The 27,490-nt window shown below is 42.4% G+C and overlaps 2 protein-coding genes across 3 annotated transcripts in view; both read left to right on the top strand.

Annotated features, from left to right (window-relative positions):
• Positions 1-4,871, top strand: part of CPSF3 (cleavage and polyadenylation specific factor 3) — a 49,419-nt gene extending 44,548 nt beyond the window's left edge. Inside the window, exons 17-18 of the mRNA XM_045009797.1 lie at positions 714-810; positions 4,436-4,871. Of these exons, the coding sequence (XP_044865732.1) occupies positions 714-810; positions 4,436-4,537 (199 nt within the window). The 3' untranslated portion in view covers positions 4,538-4,871. The remainder of the gene's footprint in view (positions 1-713; positions 811-4,435) is intronic.
• Positions 4,872-9,559: 4,688 nt separating this feature from the next.
• IAH1 (isoamyl acetate hydrolyzing esterase 1 (putative)) lies at positions 9,560-26,314 on the top strand. 2 transcript variants are annotated; one of them, XM_045008382.1, is made up of 6 exons: positions 9,560-9,711; positions 16,809-16,861; positions 17,309-17,457; positions 20,022-20,183; positions 25,026-25,147; positions 25,997-26,314. In XM_045008382.1, the coding sequence occupies exons 1-6, from the start codon at positions 9,652-9,654 to the stop codon at positions 26,171-26,173; spliced, it is 723 nt and encodes a 240-aa protein (XP_044864317.1). In that variant the 5' UTR covers positions 9,560-9,651; the 3' UTR covers positions 26,174-26,314. The 2 variants fall into 2 exon arrangements, with proteins under 2 accessions (XP_044864317.1, XP_044864318.1); XM_045008383.1 differs by lacking the exon at positions 16,809-16,861 and having other exon boundaries at positions 9,586-9,711.
• Positions 26,315-27,490: the final 1,176 nt, after the last annotated feature.

Here is a 27,490-nt window from a genome sequence, read left to right as displayed (position 1 = left end):
AGGTCCTGTCTGTTTGCTGGATCTGCAAGAAGGCCTTGGTCAGTTTAAATGCAGCCTTTTTCTGTGAAAAGCTCTTTCTTTGCCTGTTGGTCTCTGGGAAACCTATTGTGAACCAGTATATGCAAGACTCCCCAGGGGGTGGGACCATTTGGGGGGTATTTACAACTTGAGTAAGTCACCTTAACCCTCCCGCCCCCCCCCCCCCACCACTGGTTTTGGTTCCTGAAGGAGCTGTGATGACCCTCCCACTGGAGTTGCATACAATACTTGGCCCACAGTGATGCAATATGGTCCCCAAAGATATTGCATGGAATTGCAATATCCATCACAGTCACTTCTTACTAACATACTATATTCTGAAATCCTGTAATATCTGTATTTTAGGTAGACTTGCCTTGACATTTGTTCCCTGTTCCATAGAAGCTGGGGGAGGGGAGAAGGGGAAGCTGCACTTGCTGAAGTCAGTGGGACTTTTGGCCCTTACTTACTAACAGATTTTTTTCAGTAAAATCCTTAAAGTTGTTGCAATATCCACTTTAATAATTGAGGTCAGTATTCGTCATCTATAATTTTAAAGCTAAGTAACCCAGTCCGTGACTGAAACCAGATACTATGCTAACAGAATCTGCCTGGAATCCAAAGATAATTAAAAGAAAAAGAAAAACTAGTTTGCTATTTAGCTATGTTTTTACAATTATAGGCCTTTATTTTAGGGACATGTTTGGAGAGGACTGTGTTACTGCAAAAGATGGCTCTGTTCTAAGTGTCACAGTGGATGGAAAGACTGCAAATATTTCCTTGGACACACGGGTATGTATAGTTAAATTCATTGATATTATTTGAATTGTGCTATAGGAGCGAATAGGCAAAAAAAGACAAAATATCTGTCTCATGGAGCTCTAAAGTCTGATGTGTAATGGTAATGTTCCCATGAGTATTGTGTACCACTTGCTATGGGACATGTTTTGATATGCAGCATCACAACAGATTAATCCTATTAAGAAATCTTTCCGGGGAAAAACTAACATCTGATTCTTCTGCTTTTGAGAAAGAAACTTTCAATATTTTTTTCTTTGTAGCAACCGTACTTGCTATAAGTAAAATTGAAATTAAATAAAAATGTATAAAAACAGAGTAGAGATGGTAGAGATAGAATAACTGATACAACTTACTGATTTAGAACTTTTAGACTCTTAAAATATAGTCTCCAGTCTGAATAAAGGCAAACAATCATCCAGAAGAAAATGTGCCAAGCAAATCAGATTTGTCCATCTTGATCCTTGAGTAACTAAATCCAAAATCTGCGATGCCCACAGAGAGAGTGAAATATCTTGTCTGTTTATCAGTTAGATTAAGGAGTAAAGCTGAAATGTATTGAAACTTGGTTTTAGGAAGATGATGTACACCTGATGTTTAGAACAATGTGGTGGTGAAATAAATGGTTAATATCCTCCAGTATTGTAATCTAGTGGTCCCCCGACGTGGATTAGGACCCCATTGTACTAGGTGCTGTACAAACACAGAACAAAAAGATGGTTCCTGCCCCAGATTGTTTAGACCATGTGGAAGAGGGAAGAGACAAAAGTACCAGAAGCCTAGAGAGAAACTTTTACTGCTTAATCAAAATATATTTAAGTATTGTATTTTATATAATTTATACTGGTGTACACTCCACTGACTTCAGTGGCATTGTATCAGGCCAGGTGTACTCTAGAAACTTTTGCCAATATAGTAATGTTGGTGAGAGATGTGATTCCTCCGCTTCCCCCTCCACACCCCCCCCCCCAAACATTTCTATATTGGCAAAAGCCCTAGTGTCGACACCGTTATGTTGGCATAAAAGTCCTTTTGACATTATATCTTATTTTATGCACTGAACCAGTGTAAGCTATGCCAGCCAAAGCACTCTTTTGCCAGTATAAGTTACAGCTACACTAGGAGGATTTGCCAGTATAGTTATATACTCTACGTAGTCTCTCCTTTCTTCTTGAACTAAAAGTGCAGGAGTGATTCACCTTAATAACACTAATGCACTAAGAAACCATAAAGAAATGGATAATTGCCAAAAGCTTCTATTTTAAAAAGCAGGGATTTAAAAAAACAAAACACTAAACGTTAAGTAGGGTTGGGTTCAGATTTGTGCACAATGGATCATAGCATTTGGTTTTTGCATCTTGGCTTAGAGGAGCACAGGGATGTTGCTCAGGAGATGGGTTTTGGCTTAAGGTTATACTTTGCTGCAGAAGAGGGATCATCCAAGCATCATTTTCATCTGCTTTTAAGGTGGAGCTTTTGTTTGATCTCCTGGCAGGGGTGCCTGTCCAGAAAGGAGACAAGTTAAGAGTAGAAGGGAGTAAATAGGGTCTTTCAGACTAAAAGAGCCACAAGACCCACCAAAAATATAAATCCTTCTTTGCTGCCATTTGTTTGTTAGTTACATGAGTCAAAGAGCTACTGCTGTCAATGGGCATAAGAACATAAGAAAGGCCGTACCGGGTCAGACCAAAGGTCCATCTAGCCCAGTATCTGTCTACCGACAGTGGCCAATGCCAGGTGCCCCAGAGGGAGTGAACCTAACAGGCAATGGTCAAGTGATCTCTCTCCTGCCATCCATCTCCATCCTCTGACGAACAGAGGCTAGGGACACCATTCTTACCCATCCTGGCTAATAGCCATTTATGGACTTAGCCACCATGAATTTATCCAGTCCCCTTTTAAACATTGTTATAGTCCTAGCCTTCACAACCTCCTCAGGTAAGGAGTTCCATAAGTTGACTGTGCGCTGCGTGAAGAAGAACTTCCTTTTATTTGTTTTAAACCTGCTGCCTATTAATTTCATTTGGTGACCCCTAGTTCTTGTATTATGGGAAAAAGTAAATAACTTTTCCTTATCCACTTTCTCAACATCACTCATGATTTTATATACCTCTATCATGTCCCCCCTTAGTCTTCTCTTTTCCAAACTGAAGAGTCCTAGCCTCTTTAATCTTTCCTCATATGGGACCCTCTCTAAACCCCTAATCATTTTAGTTGCTCTTTTCTGAACCTTTTCTAGTGCTAGAATATCTTTTTTGAGGTGAGGAGACCACATCTGTACACAGTATTCGAGATGTGGGCATACCATGGATTTATATAAGGGCAATAATATACTCTCAGTCTTATTCTCTATCCCCTTTTTAATGATTCCTAACATCCTGTTTGCTTTTTTGACCGCCTCTCACACTGCGTGGACATCTTCAGAGAACTATCCACGATAACTCCAAGATCTTTTTCCTGACTCGTTGTAGCTAAATTAGCCCCCATCATGTTGTATGTATAGTTGGGGTTATTTTTTCCAATGTGCATTACTTTACATTTATCCACATTAAATTTCATTTGCCATTTTGTTGCCCAATCACTTAGTTTTGTGAGATCTTTTTGAAGTTCTTCACAATCTGCTTTGGTCTTAACTATCTTGAGTAGTTTAGTATCATCTGTAAACTTTGCCACCTCACTGTTTACCCCTTTCTCCAGATCATTTATGAATAAATTGAATAGGATTGGTCCTAGGACTGACCCTTGGGGAACACCACTAATTACCCCTCTCCATTCGGAGAATTTACCATTAATTCCTACCCTTTGTTCCCTGTCCTTTAACCAGTTCTCAATCCATGAAAGGACCTTTCCTTTTATCCCATGACAGCTTAATTTACGTAAGAGCCTTTGGTGAGGGACCTTGTCAAAGGCTTTCTGGAAATCTAAGTACACTATGTCCACCGGATCCCCCTTGTCCACATGTTTGTTGACCCCTTCTCTAGGTGGATGAATTGGCAAGTTTGAAGTATACATAGATGTTTTGCCTCTCAATAAAAAAATGAATTGCTTTAATGAGTAAAAGAGGCAATGGATTTTATTTTGAAAAAAATTTATTTTCTGAATGCCCAGGTGACCATGAGTGGGTTAAAATTGAATTATTTACAGCAGAGCTGTTGATTGGCACTCTATATTGGTTCTAAGCTTCTACCTAAAATAACTTAGTACAGTGCAGATGAGGTCACAGATTACATTTGGGGTGCCACTTGATGGACTCAGACTTGATTTTGAACCAAATCTAGTTCACAAAGCTAGACTTACTATTCAATAATTCCAAAATTAATGACTAATCGAGCACAAACTTTTATCTAGTTTTGTTGTTTCTCAGCAAGACTTATGTAAATCTTTTGCTGAAATATCTTATGTGTAGCCAAGCTGCTTACAAGACTGCAATGCAGCTGAAATCTCTTGATAATTTTCCTTACAATTTGCTTCGCCACTGTAGGAAACTTTTTATTGCTGCTTAGACTGTTATCTACTATTCCTTCTCCTAATTGGCTTTACTTACAATTTTTTTAAAAAAAGGTAAATTTACAGGGCTGTTTGATTCTGACTCCTTGATTACACACATCTCTTCTTTCAGACAGCTGAATGTGAGCCAGGAAATGAAGATGATGAATCCCTTCGGGAAATGGTGGAGTTGGCTGCACAGAGACTCTATGATGCCCTCAGCCCAGTCCATTGACCTGACTGACCAGTATATATATAGGAAACACAAGAACAATCTTTTTAATACTTGATTCATTTTCACCATTTTCATAAAAAAATAAATAAAACTTGCCTTTAGCAAGCCATATGTACTTATTTCCTGACCACAAAACTGCTTAGTTGTCATTACAAATAACAGATGGGCAATCTGTTATAGCAACTCCATTTTGTGTAATGTACATAATGAGTGAATATATGTACATATGAACCCATTAATGGGACATATGCACATAAGAGGATAAATTTCTTACTCTGATATGATGTAATAGACAACCTAAAATGATGATAAAAAATAAATGGGAGGAATCTTATATTTTCAAGGTGTGCCGACTTGTTGGAGGAGGAGTTGGGTTTTCTGCTCCGCTATATTAAGATTTTATACAGAGTTGTCTTTTTATTTTTTCTTGCTGTTTTTTATGGTAATAGTATAGTGACTGATAAACACACCTCTTGCAGTCATCTGTACTAAGTTATCACTTACTCTTAAAATGAGAAAGAAGGTGAAGATCTGAATAGTAAATGTTTTCTGAACTAATATGAGAAATCACAGTAGATTCCACTCAAACCAAGGATAACTAAGGGCTTGATTTTCAGAAGTGTTGAGCATCCACAGCCCCTGTCGATTTCAGCTGGAGCTGTGTGGTTATCTGGAACTTCTACAAGTCAGGCCTTTAGGCCTCAATTCAGTAAAGCACTTAAGTACAGTATGTACTTGAGTCTGATAGATTTGTGGGTTAAGTCCATGCTTAAGTGCTTAGCAGAATTAGAGCCTAGAAGACTACATGGTGGAAACAATGTAACTGACTATAAGGAAGAGGCTGTCAAATATACAAACTAACTATGAGAGAGATCATTTTAGCCTATCACGATCCATTACAGTAGTCTCAGGTGTTAATATTGGCCCAGTTCGCTGCATGTGGGCACACCAGTGTGCCGGCACAGAGCCTCGTTCAAGTCAGTATAACTGTAGATGTAGAGTTCTACCTCTGCACAGTGAATTGTGGGACTGGAGGCCTAAAGTAGGGGAACAAAATTCCTATAGAAATGTGATTTTTAAGTCTGTATTTTTAAATCACACTGAAAAATGTTCAGGGAAAGTGTGGGGTTCCTAACAAAAGAATATAAAGGTATCTTTGCATCATTCACAAGAAACTTTTTTTTTTCTTCAGAGTTGGTTAAAGTGGCATCAGATAATTCTCAGTAGTAATATCAACGAAGAACATTTATGTGTTAGCGTCTCTCTCAAAATGATTGGTTGTCACCAACTAATTATATAAGGATAAAAATTATTCATAAAGAAATACTGATAAATGCGGTTAGCTTTTTTTTTAAAAGAAAACCTGTGAAATGTTCTTGTTTTTAAAATGATACTGTCAAAGGTTTCAGATGCAACATCTGTTTTGCGTTAAAATGTTTATAATCTTGTGGAAAATATCCTCTAATCTATTTTTACACTCTTTTTTACTATCTATAATTTTTCTGTAGTGCCCATCACTGTAGTATTAAAGCCATGGAGAATTTTTTTAATATAGCCTTTGTGACAGTGGTAATATTGTTTGGCTACTGCAAAGTGAGCAAAAAGTTAATTATTCCCAAGAGCTATGTTGACTGCATGAATAACACTTCTATCTTAAGCAGCAAATACAAGAGTTTGAGTCATGCCGGTTTGTTTCATAAAAACTTCAAGAGGAAATCACAGTTTATTCAGTGGAAAAGAGGAGAATCATCTCTGGGTAGAATGCAGTTTTCATGAACAAAAGAAATTAAAAATGGTCTAAAGTATCTGAAATTGTCCTTTTGTATTTAATCATTTGTTTAAGTAGTTCAGTACATATTGGTTTTCAAACTGGTTCATGGAATGCTTCCTGGTGCTTAGCACAGCTGCTTCTGCCGCATTGGAAAAACATGTCTCAATCTTCAAGTAGTAACATTTCCTGCAAATTGTGGTCATTTCTAAGACTTTCTTAGGATTTCCCGAGAAGAGATACTTTATTTCCTCTCCCATAGCAAAGGACTTTTAATAAAAATAAACAGCTGAGATCCAAAATAGTCTGGGGATATAACTAAGCAACTTCCTACCAACTCATTGCATTAAACAGGTTATTTTTAGTGGTAGGCACGGAAAGATTAAGTGATACTTTGCCTGAGTTTGAGTCTCTGTTTGAATCTGGCAAATTCTGGGGTCTTTCTATAATCTGTATAATACAGGAGATCAAAGTAGATGTCACAACAGTTCCTGCAGGCCTTGGAATCTGAATATCAAGAACCTTGTCTGTATAGGTGAATATATGTTGTTTCAACTGTGCATTCCTACATTTGTGAGCCCTCAACAAAAAGGATTTGCACAAGCACTCATCAGGGATGTGGCTCTCCCCCAGCAGGAAAAGGTATCTGCTATGGCTATCAGATCGCAGCTTGTGCAGGGCTTAAACCCTTAGATTTAGTCTGCTATGGTGGCTGGTGCCTCACTCCTGTTTTTTTCCGAAACAGCCAAATTACAGAATTAATCAAAGACAGAAGGGTAAAGGCAAAGAAGTATATCTTAAACTATTTATTAAAGATGAGTTTGCAGCCAAGAGACAGATAGCTGGTTTGACATGTACCAGATTCATTCTTGCTGTCATGGGCACTAATAAGAAGGAACTGAAGGAGGGTTATGGCTGAGCCCCCCATTATGCCTTTGCACAGAAGCATAAGGAGGCACAGGGTGGCTGCATGGCCTCAATGTACACTGCTATTCAAAATAATGTATCAATGTGTGTATTTTTGCTATCAGAATTGGGCTGCATGCCCAAAGTACTGTTCAATATTTTCACTAATGACTTGGATAATAGGGTGGAAAATATACTTATAAAAGTGGCAGAGGACACCAAACTGGGAAGGGTTGAAAGCATGTTCCAGGACAGGATTAGAATTAAAAAGACTTTGACAAATTAGAGAACTGCTCTGAATTCAACAAGATGAAATTCAGAAAGACAACTGCAAAGTACTACATTTAGGAAGAAAAAAATCAAATGCACACTAAAAAATGGAGACTGACTGACTAGGCTGCAGTATTGTTGAAAAGGATGTGGGTGATATAGTGGATCACAAATTGAACATGTCAACAATGTGATGAAGGTGCAATACATTGTTGAACATGTCAACAATGTGATGAAGGCCAATACCATGTGCGGTGAGTTAACTAACAGGATTGTCGTATGTAAGACTCTGCAGGTAACTGTCCTGTACTACTTAGCACTGGTGAGGTCTCAAGTGGATCACTGTCTCTTCAAGTATGTTAAATGCTGTTATAAAGAGGGTAGTGATCAATTGTTCTCCACGCTTACTGAAGGTAGGACAAGAAATCATGGGCTTAACCTACAGGAACAGAGATTTAGGTTGGCTATTAGGAAAAGCTTTCTAACTGTAAGGGTAGTTAATCTCTGCAATAGGTTTCCAAGGGAGGTTGTGGCATATCCCTTATTGGAGGATTTTTAGACAAACACCTGTCAGGGACATCTGGTCACCCTGGTCGAGGTTTACATGGTACACTGTCAGTGGAGGGGACTAGACCTGATGACCTGGGCCAAAAGAAACCTGATGAGGTTCAACAAGGACAAGTGCAGAGTGCTGCACTTAGGATGGAAGAATCCCATTCGCTGTTACAGACTAGGGACCGAATGTCTAGGAAGCAGTTCTGCAGAAAAGGACCTAGTGGTTACAGTGGATGAGAAGCTGGATATGAGTCAACAGTGTACCCTTGTTGCCAAGAAGGCTAATGGCATTTTGGGCTGTATAAGTAGGGGCATTGCCAGCAGATTGAGAGATGTGATCATTCCCCTCTATTCGACATTGGTGAGGCCTCATCTGGAGTACTGTGTCCAGTTTTGGGCCCCACACTACAAGAAGGATGTGGAAAAATTGGAAAGAGTCCAGCAGAGGGCAACAAAAATTATTAGAGGGCTGGAGCACATGGCTTATGAGGAGAGGCTGAGGGAACAGGGATTGTTTAGTCTGCAGAAGAGGATGAGGGGGGATTTGATAGCTGTTTTCAACTACCTGAAAGGGGGTTCCAAAGAGGATGGATCTAGACTGTTCTCAGTGGTAGCAGATGACAGATCAAAGAGTAATGGTCTCAAGATGCAGTGGGGGAGGTTTAGGTTGGATATTAGGAAAAACTTTTTCACTAGGAGGGTGGTGAAGCACTGGAATGGGTTACCTTGGGAGGTGGTGGAATCTCCTTCCTTAGAGGTTTTTAAGGTCAGGCTTGACAAAGCCCTGGCTGGGATGATTTAGTTGGGGATTGTCCTGCTTTGAGCAGGGTGTTGGACTAGATGACCTCCTGAGGTCCCTTCCAACCCTGAGATTCTATGATTCTATGACTTTGCAAGGTCCCTTCCAATCCTACAGCTCAGTAATTCTGTGTTATGCAAACTGTTCCCTGAGGGGTTTATAATCTAAAACCCCAATCCTGCCACAGGTAGACAGAGCATCACTGACTGGGCAGCCGCAGGCAGTGAAAAGGGCTCATGAGCGGTGTTTCCCCTGTGGCTGCGAACACCCAGGGGGAAGCACGGGGCAATGGCCAGCTTTAGGCAGGCTCTCGCTTGGTGCAATCAAAGTGCCTGGGGTTTTGCCAGCGGGACCGGAGCGGAGCAGGAATCCCAGGCAATGGGCACTGCACCCAGCCCTGGGCGGGGCGGGCAGGGGCGCTGCCGGGATGCCTGGGCTGGGCTCACCTGAGGCGCACGGGGGGGGGGGGGGGGGGGCGGCCGCCAAGGCCATGGGGGGCGGGGGAGCTCTGGCCGGAGGGTGTTGGGTGTGTCCTGGGCCTAGCTGCGCCCCACAGCGGCTGCATCTCGGGGGAGGGGGTGTGGCGGGAGTCTGCGCCCCCCCCCCCCCGGAGCTCCAGGCTGGGCCCGGCGGCGGCTAGCGCCCCCCCCCCGGGCGCGCTGTGAGAGGCCGGGACGCCGCCAAGGAGGGCGGTTGGGGCGGGACGGGCGCGCGAGGGCGGTGAGGGGCGGCGGGGCGCAGCGCAGGGCGGGGCCGGGGGCGGATGTCCGGCTGGCTCCCGCCTGTGGCAGCGGCGGGCGAGCGGTAGGCGGCGGGATGGCGCTGTCGGAGGTGACCTGGCCCCGCATCGTGCTGTTCGGGGACTCCATCACCGAGGTACCGGGGCTGGCGGCCTCCCCCGCCCGTTCCCGCCGCGCGGCGAGGGGGCCGGGCCTGGCGCAGGGCAGCGCTCAGAGGCTGCCGGGCCCGCTCCGCTGTGGGGCTCCCCGTGGCACTGACCAGCCACAGCCCCAAGGGAGCCAGTTCCCCTCGCCCCATCGCCGTGTCCTGTAATCCGTACGCGCCCTTACACATGTGTGTCCACACGCACACACTCACCCACACAGCTGGTGTCCCATATACACCACCCGTCCCCACGGCCCAAAATAAACACACACACCCAATGGCTTCCTGTACTCCGTGTCCACACACACACACTGACCCACACAGCTGATGTCCCATACACCTCCTGCCCCCCCCACGGCCCAAAACTCACCCCTCCCAATGGCTTCCTGCACTCCGTGTCCACACACACACGGACCCACACAGCTGGGGTCCCATACACCCCCCGCTCACATGGCCCAAAACTCTCACACACACACCCAATGGCTCCCTGCATCTTATGGCCACACACACACACTGACCTATACAGCTGGTGTCCCATACACCTCCCGCCCCGCACAGCCCAAAAGTCACCCTCCCCCCAATGGCTTCCTGCACTCCGTGTCCACACACACTGACCCACACAGCTGGGGTCCCATACACCCCCTTCAATGGCCCAAAACTCTCACACACATACACCCAATGGCACCCTGTGCACACCCACCCACCCCGTGGCCCTGTGCACCTCTTATCCATGTCCCAACCCCCCCCCCACACACACACGCACCTCGTGGCCATGTCCCATATATGCACCCCCCCCCCCACAGCTGATGGCTCATACACCTCATATTCATTTCCCATAGATGGCCCCCCATGCCCTCACAATGGCTCCATACACCTACTAGCTCTGTGGATGCCAGGGTTGTATAATTTTTGTTGGTGCCCAGAACGGGTCCAAGCAGAGTCAGCCCATCCATCAGACAGACCAGCCAACCGCCCCACGATTAGGAGGGCCCTGCGCTTCGGGGGGAGGTGGGGGTTAGTGGGGGGGAGGGGGGGCTGTCACCAGTGACCAACCCAGCCCCAGCCAGCTCCCAGCCAGAAAGAGGCAGGGTGGGGGTAGGATGACCAGATAGCAACTGTGAAAAAAACGGGACGGGGTGGGGGAGGGGGTTAATAGGAACCTATATAAGAAAAAGTCCCAAAAAACAGGACCGTCCCTATAGGATTGGGACATTGGTCACCCTAGGCAGGGGGAAGGGATGCCAGAAGAATTCCATTGACTATTACAGACTAGGGATTGAATGGCTAGGAAGCAGTTCTGCAGAAAAGGACCTAGGAGTTACAGTGGACGAGAAGCTGGATATGAGGCAACAGTGTGCCCTTGTTGCCAAGAAGGCTAACGGCATTTTAGGCTGTATAAGTAGGGGCACTGCCAGCAGATCGAGGGATATGATCATTCCCCTCTACTCAGCACTGGTGAGGCCTCATCTGGAGTAGTGTGTCCAGTTTTGGGCCCCACCCTACAAGGATGTGGAAAAATTGGAGAGTCCAGCGGAGGGCAACAAAAATGATTAGGGGGCTGGAGCACATGACTTATGAGGAGAGGCTGAGGGAACTGGGATTGTTTAGTCTGCAGAAGAGAAGAATGAGGGGGGATTTGATAGCTGCTTTCAACTACCTAAAAGGGGGTTCCAAAGAGGATGGATCAAGACTGTTCTCAGTGGTAGCAGATGACAGAACAAGGAGTAATGGTCTCAAGCTGCAGTGGGGGAGGTTTAGGTTGGATATTAGTAAAAACTTTTTCACTCAGAGAGTGGTGAAGCACTGGAATGGGTTACTTAGGGTGGAATCTCCTTCCTTAGAGGTTTTGAAGGTCAGGCTTGACAAAGCCCTGGCTGGGATGATTTAGTTGGGGATTGGTCCTGCTTTGACCAGGGGGTTGGACTAGATGACCTCCTGAGGTCCCTTCCAACCCTGATATTCTATGATTCTATTCTATGAATGGGTGTGGAGAGAGGGCACAGCAGCAATGGGAAGGGGTGGAGTGGGTGAGGAGCAGGAAGGGGCAGGGCAGGCTGTGGCCAGGTCACTTGCTGCTGCCAGTGCCAGCCCCCCAGGCTGCCTTGGGCCCTGCATCCCCCTTAAGTGTAGGCCCCCCCCCAAAGTGTGGGGCAGAGGGCAGTTGCCCCGGTCCATCCTATGGCCAGGAGGGCTCTGAAAATATAAACCCAAACATTGGTGGAGCTGGGCCCATTTTCCTGAATATTGGTGGGGCATGGGCCCCTATAACTCACCTCCTATGAGTGTCTGTGTATCTCATGTACACCTCTCCTACCCAGTGTCCCATATCTGCTCCCCCGCACCCAGTGTGTTCATGCTCAATCGCTTCACGCTCATTTTGCCTAGAGTACGTAGTCTATAACCAGTGTGCTCATGCCCATCTCCACTGGTAGCATTTATAAATTTGTTAGTCTCTAAGGTGTCTCACATAGTCTCACAAGTACTCCTGTTCTTTCTACAAGCTCTGTGTATCACTGTTGGCCTTAACTAGCAAATACAGCATTACTGAATACCACTATAGACTAGACCAAGCAAATTATTTGCTTTTTGTGTCCTGTCTATATTAACCACAAGATTAGGCACTTTTAGTACCAATGTAAAACTGTGATTTTATCCACAGAATCACTGGTAGCTACTGTAAATGGTTTGTCAGATTAGAATTGCTTCTCACCCATATGTTTTCATTCTGATCTGAATTTTTAGTTAAGCATTGGCCTGGGCTGTGTGTTAAACTGAACACCTGGCACGGATAATGGTTATTTTTTACCTTAAAAGAAAAAAACTGATACAAATGTAATTGAAAGGGAGTTGTGTTCTGATCACAAATGCACCTGGCTACTGCAGCGTTGTAGTTATGGCTCCCTGAACATTGCCTAAGGCCACTCAGAGAGCAAAGTATTTTAACTGCTGGGAGAATTCTGTTTTACCATAAGAATCACTATAGTTCACATGTTGGGGCTTCAGTAGATGTGGCCATTGATGGGGTGGGTCCTCAGTGTTTATTTCTGGTTCAGTCTTCAAGTATATAACTTTCCATCCAGGATTCTGTTTCAAGCACTACTTCATAGTTAAAACCAATATAGAGCGCTAGGTTCTAACAGGGAAAACAGGAAATCAGAGCTGCTTTCTACCCTTAGACAGGGTGAGGGTACATTTATCTGAGGTCAAAATTAAGTTCCTGATCCTTACCCATTGAGTTTCTCTTCATTAGAGAAAGCATTTTAGAATCTGCATGCATGGTGGTACATTGTGAGTGGATTCAGTCCCACTTTGCAGCAATTCTGTAAGTTCACATGCTAGATGTAGTTAACTGACAATGTCTCAGTCAGGAAAAATACGATTGTGACCAGAAAGAGAGCCCCAAAGCAATACATTCTAATTGACCTAACTGCCTGATCAGTAAAGGCATAAGTGGCAAGCTGGCTCCTTACATATAAGCTGAACCCAACGTACATGTAACAACCTACTGTGTACTCAAACTGATAAGGAATGAATCACTATCCTAATTAGTAATGACTGTCTACTTGTGTCCAATTTCTCTGTGTTATCTGCTGGTAATTAGAGTTTGGCTGTAAATTAAAGCTAATTAAAATTAGATTAATACATAAAAGGATTTTACAGCCTAATGCAAAGAGAGATGTTTTTGGTTTTTTTAAATTTAAAGTTTCTTGTTTATAAACATTTCCATGCAAATTTTGAAAGGCAAACTATAATGTGAGAATCAAAGTGAAAGGCCATAAACAGAAAAGCAAGTGCCCACTTGTCATTATCCAAACTGAGCAGTAAAAAGTAAACAAATGACATAAATAATAAAAAGTAAATGTGATTCTTTTGGTTTTAATCATCTAAGAAATCATTAATAAAAGGTACAGAGGTTTGGTAGCAATTAAAGAATCTTTTAAAAATACAGTTAACAGTTGTGAGTGTCCCTTTAAGTATGAGCAGGGGTGGCCAACCTGTGGCTCTGGAGCCACATGCAGGTCTTCAGAAGATAATATGCAGCTCCTGCTAGGAGCCGACTCTGGGGGAAAATGGTGGGTGCTGCATCCCTGTCAGTCCCTCTCCCTCCCCCAGTGCTTCCTGCCTGCCGGCGACCCCCTCAATCAGCACCTCCTCCTCTCCCCCCCATGCCTCCAGCCCGCTACAATCAGCTGTTTCGCTGCATTGAGAGGCTCTGGGGGGAGGAGAGAGGACAGGGTTCGCAGCCTTACCCCTCCCTACCTCAGCGTGACCTCTTTTCTCCCTGTGTCACCCGCCTGCTGCAATCAGCTGTTTTGCGACTTGGGGAGGTGGGGGCAGGAGCAAGGACACAGCTTACTCAGGGCAGGGGCAGGAAGAGGGGTGGAGGTGGGGACTGGGGACTGGGGAAAGGGGTGGAGTGGGGGTCAGGGCCTGAGACAGAGTCAGGGGTCCAGCACCCCCTGGCCGGCACCAGTGTCTCCTTGAATACAGCACACAGTGACTAGCTAGTGTTGAAATTTTTAATCAAATTTTTTCTTACACCATCTAACAATGGAAGGCAAGTGCAAACAAAAGAAAATACACAGATGAAAATTGATGCTTCCAACAGGAGTGGGAGAATAAATACTTTTTCGTTGAACGTAATGGTAAGGCCATATGTCTTCTTTGCCAGACATATATCTCTCAGTTCAAATCTTCAAACTTGCAACGTCGTTTTGGTTCGAGCCATGCACATATGAATCAAGAATTCTCACAAGGTTCTGAACACCGCACTTTAAAACTGAAAACTTTGAAAAAACAAACAGGTGTAGAAGCCCAGTTTTTCACTAAGGTTGCCAACCAATCGCAGACTGTAATATTAGCCTCCTATTATGTGGCTTGACACATAGCCTGTGTGAAAAAGCCCTACTCTGAAGGCGAGGTTATAAAAACTTGCCTCACTGATGTGATTTCAGTCCTGTCACCAGAGAATAAGAATCTACAGAAGAAAATTTCTGGCCTGCAGCTTTCACACCACATAATAGAACGCAGAATCTCCGACCTGAAGAGTGACATCAAATCGCAACTGCACTTGCAACTTCAGCAGTGTATTTGAGCATCACTTTGAATGAGTCGTGCCATACACAGGATAAACCTCAGTTATCGGTAGTTGTCCACACTGTGTCTGACCACTGTGTTGTAAGGAAAGAACTCCTCGATATCATGTCACTAAAGGACAAGAACTCATGGATGAGATCTAAAGGAGGTGTTGATGTTGGTAGTTGTGAAAAGCCACTTGCCTTTACAGAAGCTCACTGCCATTGCAACAGACAGGGCTCCATCCAGGTGGGCATCTGCAAATGGATTAGTAGGGCTTTGTAAATCTGACGAGAGCTTGCCCGAATTTTGGACATTTCACTGTATTATTCACCAGTTGCTCCTGATATCTAAAAATCTCAAATTTGATCACATCATGAAGCCTGTCTTGCACATTGTGAATTTCATTCTCTCAAATGCACTCAGTCACAGACAGTTTCAAAATCTAATTGAAGAACTGGATGAAGACGACTCCCCTGCTGATTTGCCATTTCACTGTGCAGTTTGATGGCTCTTGAGAGGTAAAGTTATTTCCCATTTTTTCAAGCTCCTGGAAACAACATAATTGTTTATGGAGGAGAAGCACAGAATACACCCTGAGTTTACAGATCCTGGATGGGTTCTAGACTTGGCATTTCTTGCAGACATGCTGCTGCATTTGAATAAACTAAATGTGGACTTACAAGGAAAATTCCGGTTGCTGTCTGATCTAGTGCAAGGCATATTTGTGTTCCTGAACAAACTACAGTTGTTTCACAGATAAATGCTTGAGGGAGAACTGACACACTTTTCCCTCAAAGTCACAGTGTCAAGCCAGATAAAAAGAGAATGGAGCAGAACCCCTAAAACGGAGCACAAGTAGATATACGAGTGTGATTAAAGATCTTAAGGACAGTTTTGAGGAAAGAGTCCAAGATTTGAGGAAAGAGTCCAAGATTTGCAGCAGAAAAGACCTCAAATCAGATTTCTGGTTGACGTTTTTAGTGCTGAAGCTGATTGTCTGAAACCCCCTTTAGTCAGTGACAAAGCAACATCCCAGATGGAAATAACAGAACTTTTGGAAGATGACAGACTGAAGTCTGTTCAGAAGACAGAGGGGACCCTTACTTTCTGGAAATCTGTACCAAAGGATAAATACCTCAACATCAGAGGTGCAGCCTTAACATTAATCTTGATGTTTGGCTTGACTTATCTTTGTGAGTGTTTTCTGGACCCTCAAACATGTGAAATCCAAGCATTTTGACAGACAGCCACTTAAGAGAACTGCTACATGTGAGCACAACTGAACACAAACCAAACTTCAAGGGAATTGTTGAAAGCAAAGATTGCTGGACGTTCTACTAAGTAAAAGATTAAGTTATTATCGTTAACTACACATTATAAATGTATAATAAATATGCATTATCAACTTATATAATGATTGTGTGTGTATACACACACACACACATGTACATATATAATCATTACATATTACTGTGGCTCTTTGGCAATGTATATTGGTAAATTTTGGCTCCTGCTCAGGTTGGCCACCCCTGAAGTTTGAGGTAACAGATGCATAGTTCATTTATATGAGCTGCTCTGCAATCTGAAATTAAAGCTACAGGTCCACATTTAGAAATTATCAGAAAAAATCCTTGGCATCAATCAATCACTTGTTACAACCTAGTTGATTTACTTATGTTTGGCTTGATCCTACACAGTTCTTTGGCCCACAGATTGAAATTAGTGACAGTTTTGACTGTAGAAGGACAGCGCAAGGTGCACCTCTCCTGTACTATTCCCTAATGCAGTAACAAAATGCGTGGGGATTGGGCAGGGCCAACAGCAGCCTCAGGGACACACTAATGGCCTAATTTTCAGAAGATGAGAGGCGACATAAAAATAAAGTGCAGTTAAATTTGGTGGGTGAGGAGAAAAGACAATAAAAATGTAGGGAGAAAGTAGAGACACATGCTAAATTGTAATCCTAGATATGTTTTAGTTAATATCTAAACTGTGTCCCTTTCATTCAGTTTTCCTTTCAGGACAATGGTTGGGGAGTGTTGCTTGCTCAGAAATTGGTCAGGTGAGACTTGTCAAAGTTTGTATTTTAAATGTAATGTGTAGGATGAAAGAAGTCCAAGCAGCTTTCTTGTAGTAAATTATTTTTGTTATTTTAAAAAGTCATATGGAATGCCTCAGTACTTTCAATATGTGTAAATCCTTATTAAAGGCTATTGCAAAGGTTGAGTAAATACTCCCTGATTCTGCAGTCAGAGCCATGCATATGGATCTTTGTAGCCATGTGAATCAGATTGCAGGCTTGGCAACTATATATTTAAACAAACTCTACACATACACTTTATACAAACACTACATATATATTAAATTATCCCACTTGTCTACTGTGTAATCTAGTTGATTTTAGAGGGGTAGAGAGTCTTAAAGCAGGTATCCAGATTGAATGTTTTGAAATTTCTAAAGTTTTGCTCTATGAGGGGGATTTTCTTCTTGTTATATGTGTTTGTTTCAGAAAATGTGATGTTTTAAATCGCGGACTGTCAGGCTACAATACGAGATGGGCTAACATAGTTCTTCCCAGATTGATCAGCAAAAGTTCTAATGTTGAAAATACTATTGCAGTTACCATCTTCTTTGGCGCTAATGACAGTGCTTTAAAAGGTAGGTTAATTTTCATTTTTTCTCTCTCAATTGTTCTCTTAAAACAAGTTTTAAAAAGTGTAATATGTCAGATAGAGATTACCAAACAGAGTGGGACACAAAGGGGTTAACATTTTTCCTGGTCCTTGCTCCATCAGTTTGTTTTTTTTAAATGAGTTTACTACATTAGTGTACTGTTATTCATTTAAATCTCATGTGTAGTTTTGTTTTTTGTTGCTCTTTCTCTGGCCAAATATTCATATGTGAGACTATGGAGGAAATTTAAAAAAGGGACAAATGGTTCTAAGTGTCTAACTCCCTTGGGACTTTCAGTTGGAGTTAGATGCCTAACTGCTATTTGTGCCTTTGGAAATAGCCTTATAATCCACTGGCTGATAGAAATTGTAGTCAGAATGTGAGAAAAGACACAACAGAATGCCTTTCAGCCTCTGTTAAAGGTATTGCCTTCTATGACAAGATAACTGGCTCTGTGGATGAGGGGAAAGCAGTGGACATGTTACTCCTTGACTTTAGCAAAGCTTTTGATACAGTCTCCCACAGTATTCTTGCCAGCAAGTTAAAGACGTATGGGCTGGATGAATAGACTATAAGGTGGATAGAAAGCTGGCTAAATCGTTGGGTAGTGATCAATGGCTCCATGTCTAGCTGGTAGCCAGTATCAAGCAGAGTGCCCCAAGGGTCAGTTCTGGGGCCATTTTTGTTCAATATCTTCATTAATGATCTGGAGGATGGCATGGATTGCACCCTCAGCAAGTTTGCAGATGACACTAAACTGGGAGGAGTGGTAGATATGCTTGAGGGTAGGGATAGGATACAGAGGGACATAGACAAATTAGAGAATTGGGCCAAAATAAATCTGATGAAGTTCAACAAGGACAAGTGCAGAGTCCTGCACTTAAGACGGAAGAATCCTATGTACTGCTACAGACTAGGGACCGAGTGGCTAGGCAGCAGTCCTGCAGAAAAGGACGTAGGGGTTACAGCGGACGAGAAGCTGGATGAGAGTCAACAGTGTGCCCTTGTTGCCAAGAAGGCTAACTGCATTTTGGGCTGTATAAGTAGGGGCATTGCCAGCAGATTGAGGGACGTGATCATTCCCCTCTATTTGGCATTGGTGAGGCCTCATCTGGAGTACTGTGTCCAGTTTTGGGCCCCACACTACAAGAAGGATGTGGAAAAATTGGAAAGAGTCTAGCGGAGGACAACAAAAATGATTAGGAGGCTGGAGCACATGACTTATGAGGAGAACCTGAGGGAACTGGGATTATTTAGTCTGCAGAAGAGAAGAATGAGGAGGGATTTGATAGCTGCTCTCAGCTACCAAAGAGGATGGATCTAAACTGATCTCAGTGGTAGCAGATGACAGAACAAGGAGTAAAGTCTCAAGTTGCAGTGGGGGAGGTTTAGGTTGGATATTAGGAAAAGCTTTCTCACTAGGAGGGTGGTGAAGCACTGGAATGGGTTACCTAGGGAGGTGGTGGAATCTCCTTCCTTAGAGGTTTTTAAGGTCAGGCTTAACAAAGCCCTGGCTGGGATGATTTAGTTGGGGATTGGTCGTGCTTTGAGCAGGGGGTTGGACTAGATGATCTCCTGAGGTCCCTTCCAACCCTGATATTCTATGATTCTATGTATACTAACAAATATAAATATTATGATAATTATAAAGTCAACGGTGGGACCAGCCCGCTGTAGAGTCCACAAACCTTTTGCAGCAATAAATTATTGTGGGCTATTATATTCTATCTGCACATAGCATTCTTCTGTTTTCTCTCTAATTTTAGTGTGTTGCTTACTTTATTTTGTAACCCACTGTTCCATGACGACACCTATAGGGAGTGGTTAATCTCAGTCCTAAACGTCTCAACATTTCTTGTCTACTTGTACTGAATTGGCACTGTGTGTGAGACTTGAAATTTGTGTTATAAATGTGTTTGGACATATTTTATGATGTCTTTTTCTGTTAATATTGAAAAATCCATCTTTTTCAGGCTACACTAGGGCTTATCTATATGGAGCAGAAACGCACGCTATGGAGATGTGATTTCTAAAGCACACTAATGTTTTGCATACTAATTGGTCTATACAGTATTATGTTAAAACACACTAGGAAACTTTTAGTGCACACCAACAGGGTCTACAGGGACAAATTGGTGTGTAACACATTTGTCCACTTTACAAATCACACCTTGTGTGCATTGCTGCTTCATGTAGACAAGTCCTAAGAAGATAAATCTGCTAAGTCTTTGTAATCATTTGATTTTCTATTAGGGAAGTGTACAAAAAAGACAATGAATTAATCTGTTAAGACCACCTTCTCTTCAGTTATTTTAACTGGATAGGAAATTATTTACAGTACCTGCAGTTTTTCCTCTGTCTGGCTCTTATGCCTTAGATTTTGCTGTGTATCAGTTTCCCAACACATCTGATGAATTCATGAATCATGTAGAACTTCATATTGAAAAGAAGGAAAGTATCCACATTTGTATGCTGTGTAAATAAGTATTGTGTATAATTTACAATGGGCATCTTGGTTTTATATGAACAATTGTTTCTTCCCTAAACAGATGTGAATTCCAACCAACACATTCCACTGAAGGAATATGCTGATAATTTAAAACGCATGATACAATATCTGAAGTCCATAGACATTACTGAGGACAAAATTATTTTGATAACACCACCCCCTCTCTATGAACCAGCGTGGGAAAAAGAGTGTATTGCCAAAGGTAAAAGGAATTCTCCCAGTTTTGGAATTAAAAACAAGTAGAAAGGTTGCCAGTTTGGGTGTCCAAGTTGCTGACCTGCAGACTGACAAAGGATTTGCTCGGTATTTGTGCCAAACTGCATGTGTATTCTCTGAGCCAATGAAAAGAGGCTGCTGGTAGGTCTGCTAAACATCTCTGGAATTACGTTCTAGATGGTGTAGTCTGACCATGCTGTGCCTTAACACTCTTTGCAAAGCAGCCTGCAAAGTGAGTAGCAATGCAGCATGGTACACCTTGGATCATTTTCTTGCTGTTACAACATATTCCTCATTTATCAGATTAAGCAGCAATATCCCACCTCATGCTTTATTTCTGAAAAGTACAGTTCTGAGACCAAGAAAATGGTCTTTGTCAGAGGAAAAAGCAAAAAAAAAGTTTAATCCTATTAGCTTCTCCCTGTACTGTTCAAGTCACTCTTACAATAGAGACATAACACGGCCTAGTTCCTGGTGGGGAGCCTACCTGACCTCAGCTGATGTCAATTGTCATAGCTCCACTGAGATCAGTTACTACAGTTTGCACCAGCTGAACGGCTGCCCCCAGGTGCTCGTGTGTTTGGACAGCCTGTACAGTGGCACAGTATTTATACTTTAAAAAGAATCCTGACAATGGTATTAGTCCATTCCTTGAGGGAAATGGTAGAATTAGCCACAATAATGCAAAAAAGGCAGAAGTATTCAATAGATATTTCTGTTCTCTATTTGGGAAAAAAACAGATGATATAGTCTCATGTAGGGTGATAACACTCTTTCCATTCCACTAGTCTCTCTGGAAGATGTTAGAATCCACTAAAGTTAGACATTTTTAAATTAGCAGGGCCAGATAACTTGCATCCAAGAATTTTAAAAGAGCCAGCTAAGGAGCAGTAATGTTGTGGACCAGTAATACTGATTTTCAATAAATCTTGGAGCAATGGGGAAGTTTCAGAAGGCTGGAAGAAAGCTAATGTTGTGCCAATTTTTAAAAAAAATAAATAGAATGACCCAAGTAATTTTAGGCCTGTCAGTCTGACATTGATACCAGGCAAAAGAGTGGAGCAACAGATATAGGACTCAATAGAGAATTAAAGGAGGGTAATGTAATTAATGCAAATGGTTTTATGGAGAATAGATCCTGTCAGACTAACTTGATATTAGATATCAGAGGGGTAGCCGTGTTAGTCTGGTTCTGTAGAAGCAGCAAAGAATCCTGTGGCACCTTATAGACTAACAGACGTTTTGCAGCATGAGCTTTTGTGGGTGAATACCCACTTCTTCGGATGCAAGTGGTGGAAATTTCCTGGGGCAGGTATATATAAGCAAGCAAGAAGCAAGCTAGAGATAACGAGGTTAGATCAATCAGGGTGGATGAGGCCCTGTTCTAGCAGTTGAGATGTGAAAACCAAGGGAGGAGAAACTGGTTCTGTAATTGGCAAGCCATTCACAGTCTTTGTTTAGTCCTGAGCTGATGGTGTCAAATTTGCAGATGAACTGGAGCTCAGCAGTTTCTCTTTGAAGTCTGGTCCTAAAGTTTTTTTGCTGTAGGATGGCCACCTTAAGATCTGCTATTGTGTGGCCAGGGAGATTGAAGTGTTCTCCTACAGGTTTTTGTATATTGCCATTCCTAATGTCTGATTTGTGTCCATTTATCCTTTTCCTTAGAGACTGTCCAGTTTGGCCGATGTACATAGCAGAGGGGCATTGCTGGCATATGATGGCATATATTACATTGGTGGAAGTGCAGGTGAATGAACCGGTGATGTTGTGGCTGATCTGGTTTGGTCCTGTGATGGTGTTGCTGGTGTAGATATGTGGGCAGAGTTGGCATCGAGGTTTGTTGCATGGATTGGTTCCTGAGCTAGAGTTACTATGGTGCGGTGTGCAGTTGCTGGTGAGAATATGCTTCAGATTGGCAGGTTGTCTGTGGGCGAGAACTGGTCTGCCACCCAAGGCCTGTGAAAGTGTGGGATCATTGTCCAGGATGGGTTGTTGATCCCTGATGATGCGTTGTAGGGGTTTTAGCTGGGGACTGTATGTGATGGCCAGTGGAGTCCTGATGCCAACTCTGCCCACATATCTACACCAGCAACACCATCACAGGACCAAACCAGATCAGCCACAACATCACCGGTTCATTCACCTGCACTTCCACCAATGTAATATATGCCATCATATGCCAGCAATGCCCCTCTGCTATGTACATCGGCCAAACTGGACAGTCTCTAAGGAAAAGGATAAATGGACACAAATCAGACATTAGGAATGGCAATATACAAAAACCTGTAGGAGAACACTTCAACCTCCCTGGCCACACAATAGCAGATCTTAAGGTGGCCATCCTACAGCAAAAAAACTTTAGGACCAGACTTCAAAGAGAAACTGCTGAGCTCCAGTTCATCTGTAAATTTGACACCATCAGCTCAGGACTAAACAAAGACTGTGAATGGCTTGCCAATTACAGAACCAGTTTCTCCTCCCTTGGTTTTCACATCTCAATTGCTAGAACAGGGCCTCATCCACCCTGATTGATCTAACCTCGTTATCTCTAGCTTGCTTCTTGTTTGCTTATATATACCTGCCCCAGGAAATTTCCACCACTTGCATCCGAAGAAGTGGGTATTCACCCACGAAAGCTCATGCTGCAAAACATCTATTAGTCTATAAGGTGCCACAGGATTCTTTGATATTAGATTATAGTTTGGTTGATAAAGGTAAGTGACCACATAATATACTTAGATATCTGTAAGGCATTTGACATAGTACTGCATGACATTTTGATTAAAAAGCTAGAATGATAAAAAATGGACATGGCACACATTGAACTGATAGATTTCACTGATTCAGAGAGATGTGGATCACTTGGTAAACTGGAGTCAAACAATATGTGTTTTAATAAATGTATACAGGTAGGAACAAGGAATGTAGGCCATATTTAAAGGATGGGTGATTTGATCCTGGAAAGCAGTGACTATGAAAAAGATGGTGAGGGGAGGGGAAGAGGGGGAATAATCAGCTGAACATAAGCTCCCAGTGCAGTGATGTGGCCAAAAGAGCTGATGCAATCCTTGGATGCATCATCAGGAGAATCTTGAGTAGGAATAGAGAGGTTATGTTACCTCTATATTTGGACAATAGTGTGATTGCTGCTGGAATAGTGTGTCCAGTTCTGATGTCCACCATTCAAGAAAGATGTTGATAAATGGGAGAGGATTCAGAAAAGAGCCATGAGAATAATTAAAGGATTAGAAAAACATGCCTTCTAGTGATAGACTGGAAGAGCTCAATTTATTTAGCTTAACAAAGAGAAGGTTAAGGGGTAACTTGATTACAGTCTGTAACTATCTACAGGGGAAACAAATTTAATAATGGGCTCTTCAGTCTAGCAGAAAAAGGTATAATACAATTCAATGACTGGAAGTTGAAGCTAGACAAATTCAGACAGCAAATAAGGGATAAATTCTTACGGGTGAGAGTCATTAACCATTGGAACAATTTACCAAGGGTTGGAGTGGATTCCCCTGACAATTATTAAATCAAGAGTGGATATTTTTTGAAAAAATCTGCTTTAGGAATTATATTGGGGAAGTTCTATGGCCTGTGTTATACAGGAGGTCAGACTAGATGATCACAATGGTCTCTTTCGGACTTGAATAAGTTAGCCTGATCATGGGATTTCTGCCAGAGACACTCTAGCACTAAAGTAGGAGCAGAGGAAGTGGATTTTTTAGATGAATCAGGGCAGCAGGGGGTTGGCAGGGAGGGGCAGAAGAGTCAAGGATGGAGAGAATCATCAGACATATGAGTGGAAGAGGGCAGGAAGGAGAAGATTGACAGCAAATGAAGTCATGATTGCTGATGGAGAAGTAGTCATGTAAAGACTGAGTGACAATGTGTAAGAGGGAGCCCTGTTTTCTAAAAATGCTTTTCAGTTTAATGAGAGAGGCAAGGTGGTTGAGGTAATAGCTTTCATTAGACCAACTTCTGTTGGTGGAAGATACAAGCTTTCGAGCTACAGAGTCTTCAAGTCTGGGGAAGAAAGGAGAGAGAGCGTGCTAAATACATGTTGGGACAGATTGCTAAGCAGAATGGGTAACATCTTAGAGGTGGTCACTTGAAATGCAGTGGGCAATTGGAGATTAAACAGAGGAGCTGGACTAAAGGTTAGTTGGTGCTCAAGGCACATGGAGCATCAATTTCTGTACAATTGAGTATTGCATCTGACATGGGGCAACTGATTTCTAAGTATATATATATATATAAGTGCAAATTTCTCTTATCCCAAGATCTCAAAACATTTTACCTAGACAGATAAGTAGTTAGCTTTATTTTACAGAGGCGAAACTAAAGCAAAGAGAAGTCCCGTGTCACCCAGAACACGGATGGACAGGCTTGTGATTAGACCTCACCTCTCTTAACTGTATTCTATCTGTTGGGGGCATAGGAGTGTTGGCAGTTGTAAATAAGTTATTCAGATGTGATGTACATAGGTGTTGGACAAAAAAGCACCGGCTAAAGGCAAGCCTAACACAGAAAAAAAGGTGCAATGCTATGTTCTTACACAGCTCTGCCACTGCCTCTTAATTCTCACCAGCCACACTTCTGAACCAAAGTTTGTTTTCGAATTACTCTCTCAAAAAATAGCAGGCTACAACAAAAGGCTTTTAAACAGACGGATTTAGCTCCCACTTGCATTAAAATTTACAAGGTTCAAATTTTACTTTGAAATAGTTTAACATTCAATAAAAATCACATACAGTAGATAGTGACACAGTCTGACTTAATTCCTGTGATCTAGTTCAGCTAATATTTTCTTAACTTCCAATAGGTGACAAATTAAACCGCTTCAATTCTACCACTGGAGAATATGCCAAGACATGTGTTCAAGTTGCTAGAGATCATGGGACTGAGGTTCTTGATCTGTGGACACTTATGCAAAAGAATAATCAGGTATGACGTTCAGAAAAGAAGTTTGTGAAAATGCTGAAGTGTCTTGTGTAAAGCAATAGTTAGTACAGAACTTGGGGAGGAACTGAATGGTCAATCTTGAAAAATAAAACAAGAAATCATGTGTTATAGTTTACACTATTTGGGAGGAAACATGAATCCAGAATACTTCATGCTGGGCTAGGAAAACACTTAAGGTGATTTGTTTAAATACAACTGAATATTGTGTTTGGTTATCAGACAATAATATATAGCTGCTCTAAATATAAGTGGTATCCCACTTCGCTGGAACTTCCTTTATAAAGGCAGTCAGCAGTTGCATCCCATATTGCAAGAATATTTGAATAAGTAGCCTTCCTGAAGTGCAACTGACTGACCATCACCAGAAGCTGAATTTAGGCCAGATTTTCAGAAGTGCGGTGCACCCAGCAGCTCTCATTCTGACACTTAGAGGCAGATTTTCAAGAGCTCAGCTTTCCATCTGCTGAGCTTTCTTGAAAATCTGATCATTTACTTTGATCACATTTGAGCTCTTTTGAAAAACGTGGCCTAGAAGGTAATTCAAGTTTGGCAAAGTGGATCTTTTGAGACAAAGAGTAGATTCAGTATTTTGGTTGCCCCAGTTCATCAATTGATAGTTTTCTTATGGGTTATCAGTGACATAAGAAATACAGTACATTTAACTGTCTTTCTATCCTTTCATAATCTTGGAAAAGTTTCTTAGAACTGAGATTGATTAAAAACTACATTTTCTGGACTAGAGTTTATCGCATGGTATTATGAAATTCGTTATTACGATTTTACCTTGTTTATTTCTTAAAGATTTATTTAAATTAACTCCCCCCCTTATAGGACTTTTCTTCCTATCTATCGGATGGACTTCATTTATCAGTATTGGGAAATAATTTTTTAGCAGCTCAGCTTTGGTCACTGCTGGAAAAGAAGATTTCCACATTACCTATGCTGCTTCCTTACTGGCGCGATGTAGATAATCAGAATCCTGAAGTTAGCCTTCGTGGGAAATCCTGATCAGTAACATATTGACCGAGTCTGTTGATGGACAGGAGAAAATGTGCATTCAGTGTTTTTCTTAGAGAAAAGATAATATTGATGCAAGTCCTTTCTCAAGTGTTATGGTTTATGGAAAAATAAAGTTACCTTTACATGTTCCATGGTGTGTTTTAAATACGTTAATACCATTTTCTCAATGACAGCTTTAATACATTCATTCTTGGACAGTTGATTTCAAGTGTAATTTTCTAACCTTTGCCAACCCAAAGGAACACTCGGCTTCAGTATTATTATTATTGACAAAGGCTTTTGAAACTTTCACTACTGTGGAGTGCAGGACGTGTTCAAGGACTGTCAAAAACCTTACTCAGCTTTGAATGGGCAACACTGAATTCTTTGTTCCTTTGGTTAGGAACCTCCCTGTCATGAGAGATTCTAAACATTTCAAATCAGAGCACCAGCATCTACTGCCTGCCAGAGTTTTCCGCAAGTTCTAATGCTTCTTAATTGAGGTTGTAAAGTTAAGCAACATTCAGCATAGCTAAATGTGTCATTAATACTAAATAATCCCAGCTCCTAGTGTCAAAGAATTTTAACATGTGCTGCAAATCAAGACTTAAGAAGCTGAAAATAATACATCTGCAATTGGAGCTTAAGGATGTCAGGATTTGGCTCATAGCAAAGACACACTTTCAGTAGTTTGAACATAAAAAGTACTTTACCTGGCTACTTCTTTAGCAATATTGTTTTAGACCTCCCGTGTAATTGAAGGGATTTAGGTCAGAAATTACTTCCTGTGCTCTATGCATCCTTTTTTATACCTTGGGTGTTCTATCAATTAGTACACCTTAGTGTTAGTTAATGTTAGACCCTAATCACGATTGCCTGCTTGATCTACTACTCGACAAAAAAGATTGTCATTGCTTAAGGCGGGGGTTCCCAAACTTTTTTCCGTGAGGCCCACTTGTGCAGCTGCAATAGGTACTATGGCCCATCACCCTGGCCCCCTCACTGCCTCCCTGGGATCCCTGCCCATCCCCAGCTGCCCCCCATTGCCCAAGCACCTTGCTATCCCCCCCGTGGCCTGAGCTCCTCTTTCTCTGGCCGCTGCAGCCCTGCACATCCCAATTCCCCCCTCCCACCTATTCCCCCCCAAGGCCACTACCTCACCTTACATGTGCATCTTCTCCAGGGTCTAGGCACCTAATTAGTGGAGCCACACCTGCACGGCTCCACTAATTACGTGGGTTGCCCTTCATTCTCTTGTGCAGCTGACGAGGCGCGCATCTTAGAGCAGACTATCTACGGACCATTTGAATGGAGCTCGCGGACCAC

This window comes from Mauremys mutica, chromosome 3 (assembly GCF_020497125.1).
Source record: "Mauremys mutica isolate MM-2020 ecotype Southern chromosome 3, ASM2049712v1, whole genome shotgun sequence".
Classification (NCBI taxonomy): Eukaryota; Metazoa; Chordata; order Testudines; family Geoemydidae; genus Mauremys; species Mauremys mutica.
This window is presented reverse-complemented; position numbering and strand designations above follow the sequence as displayed.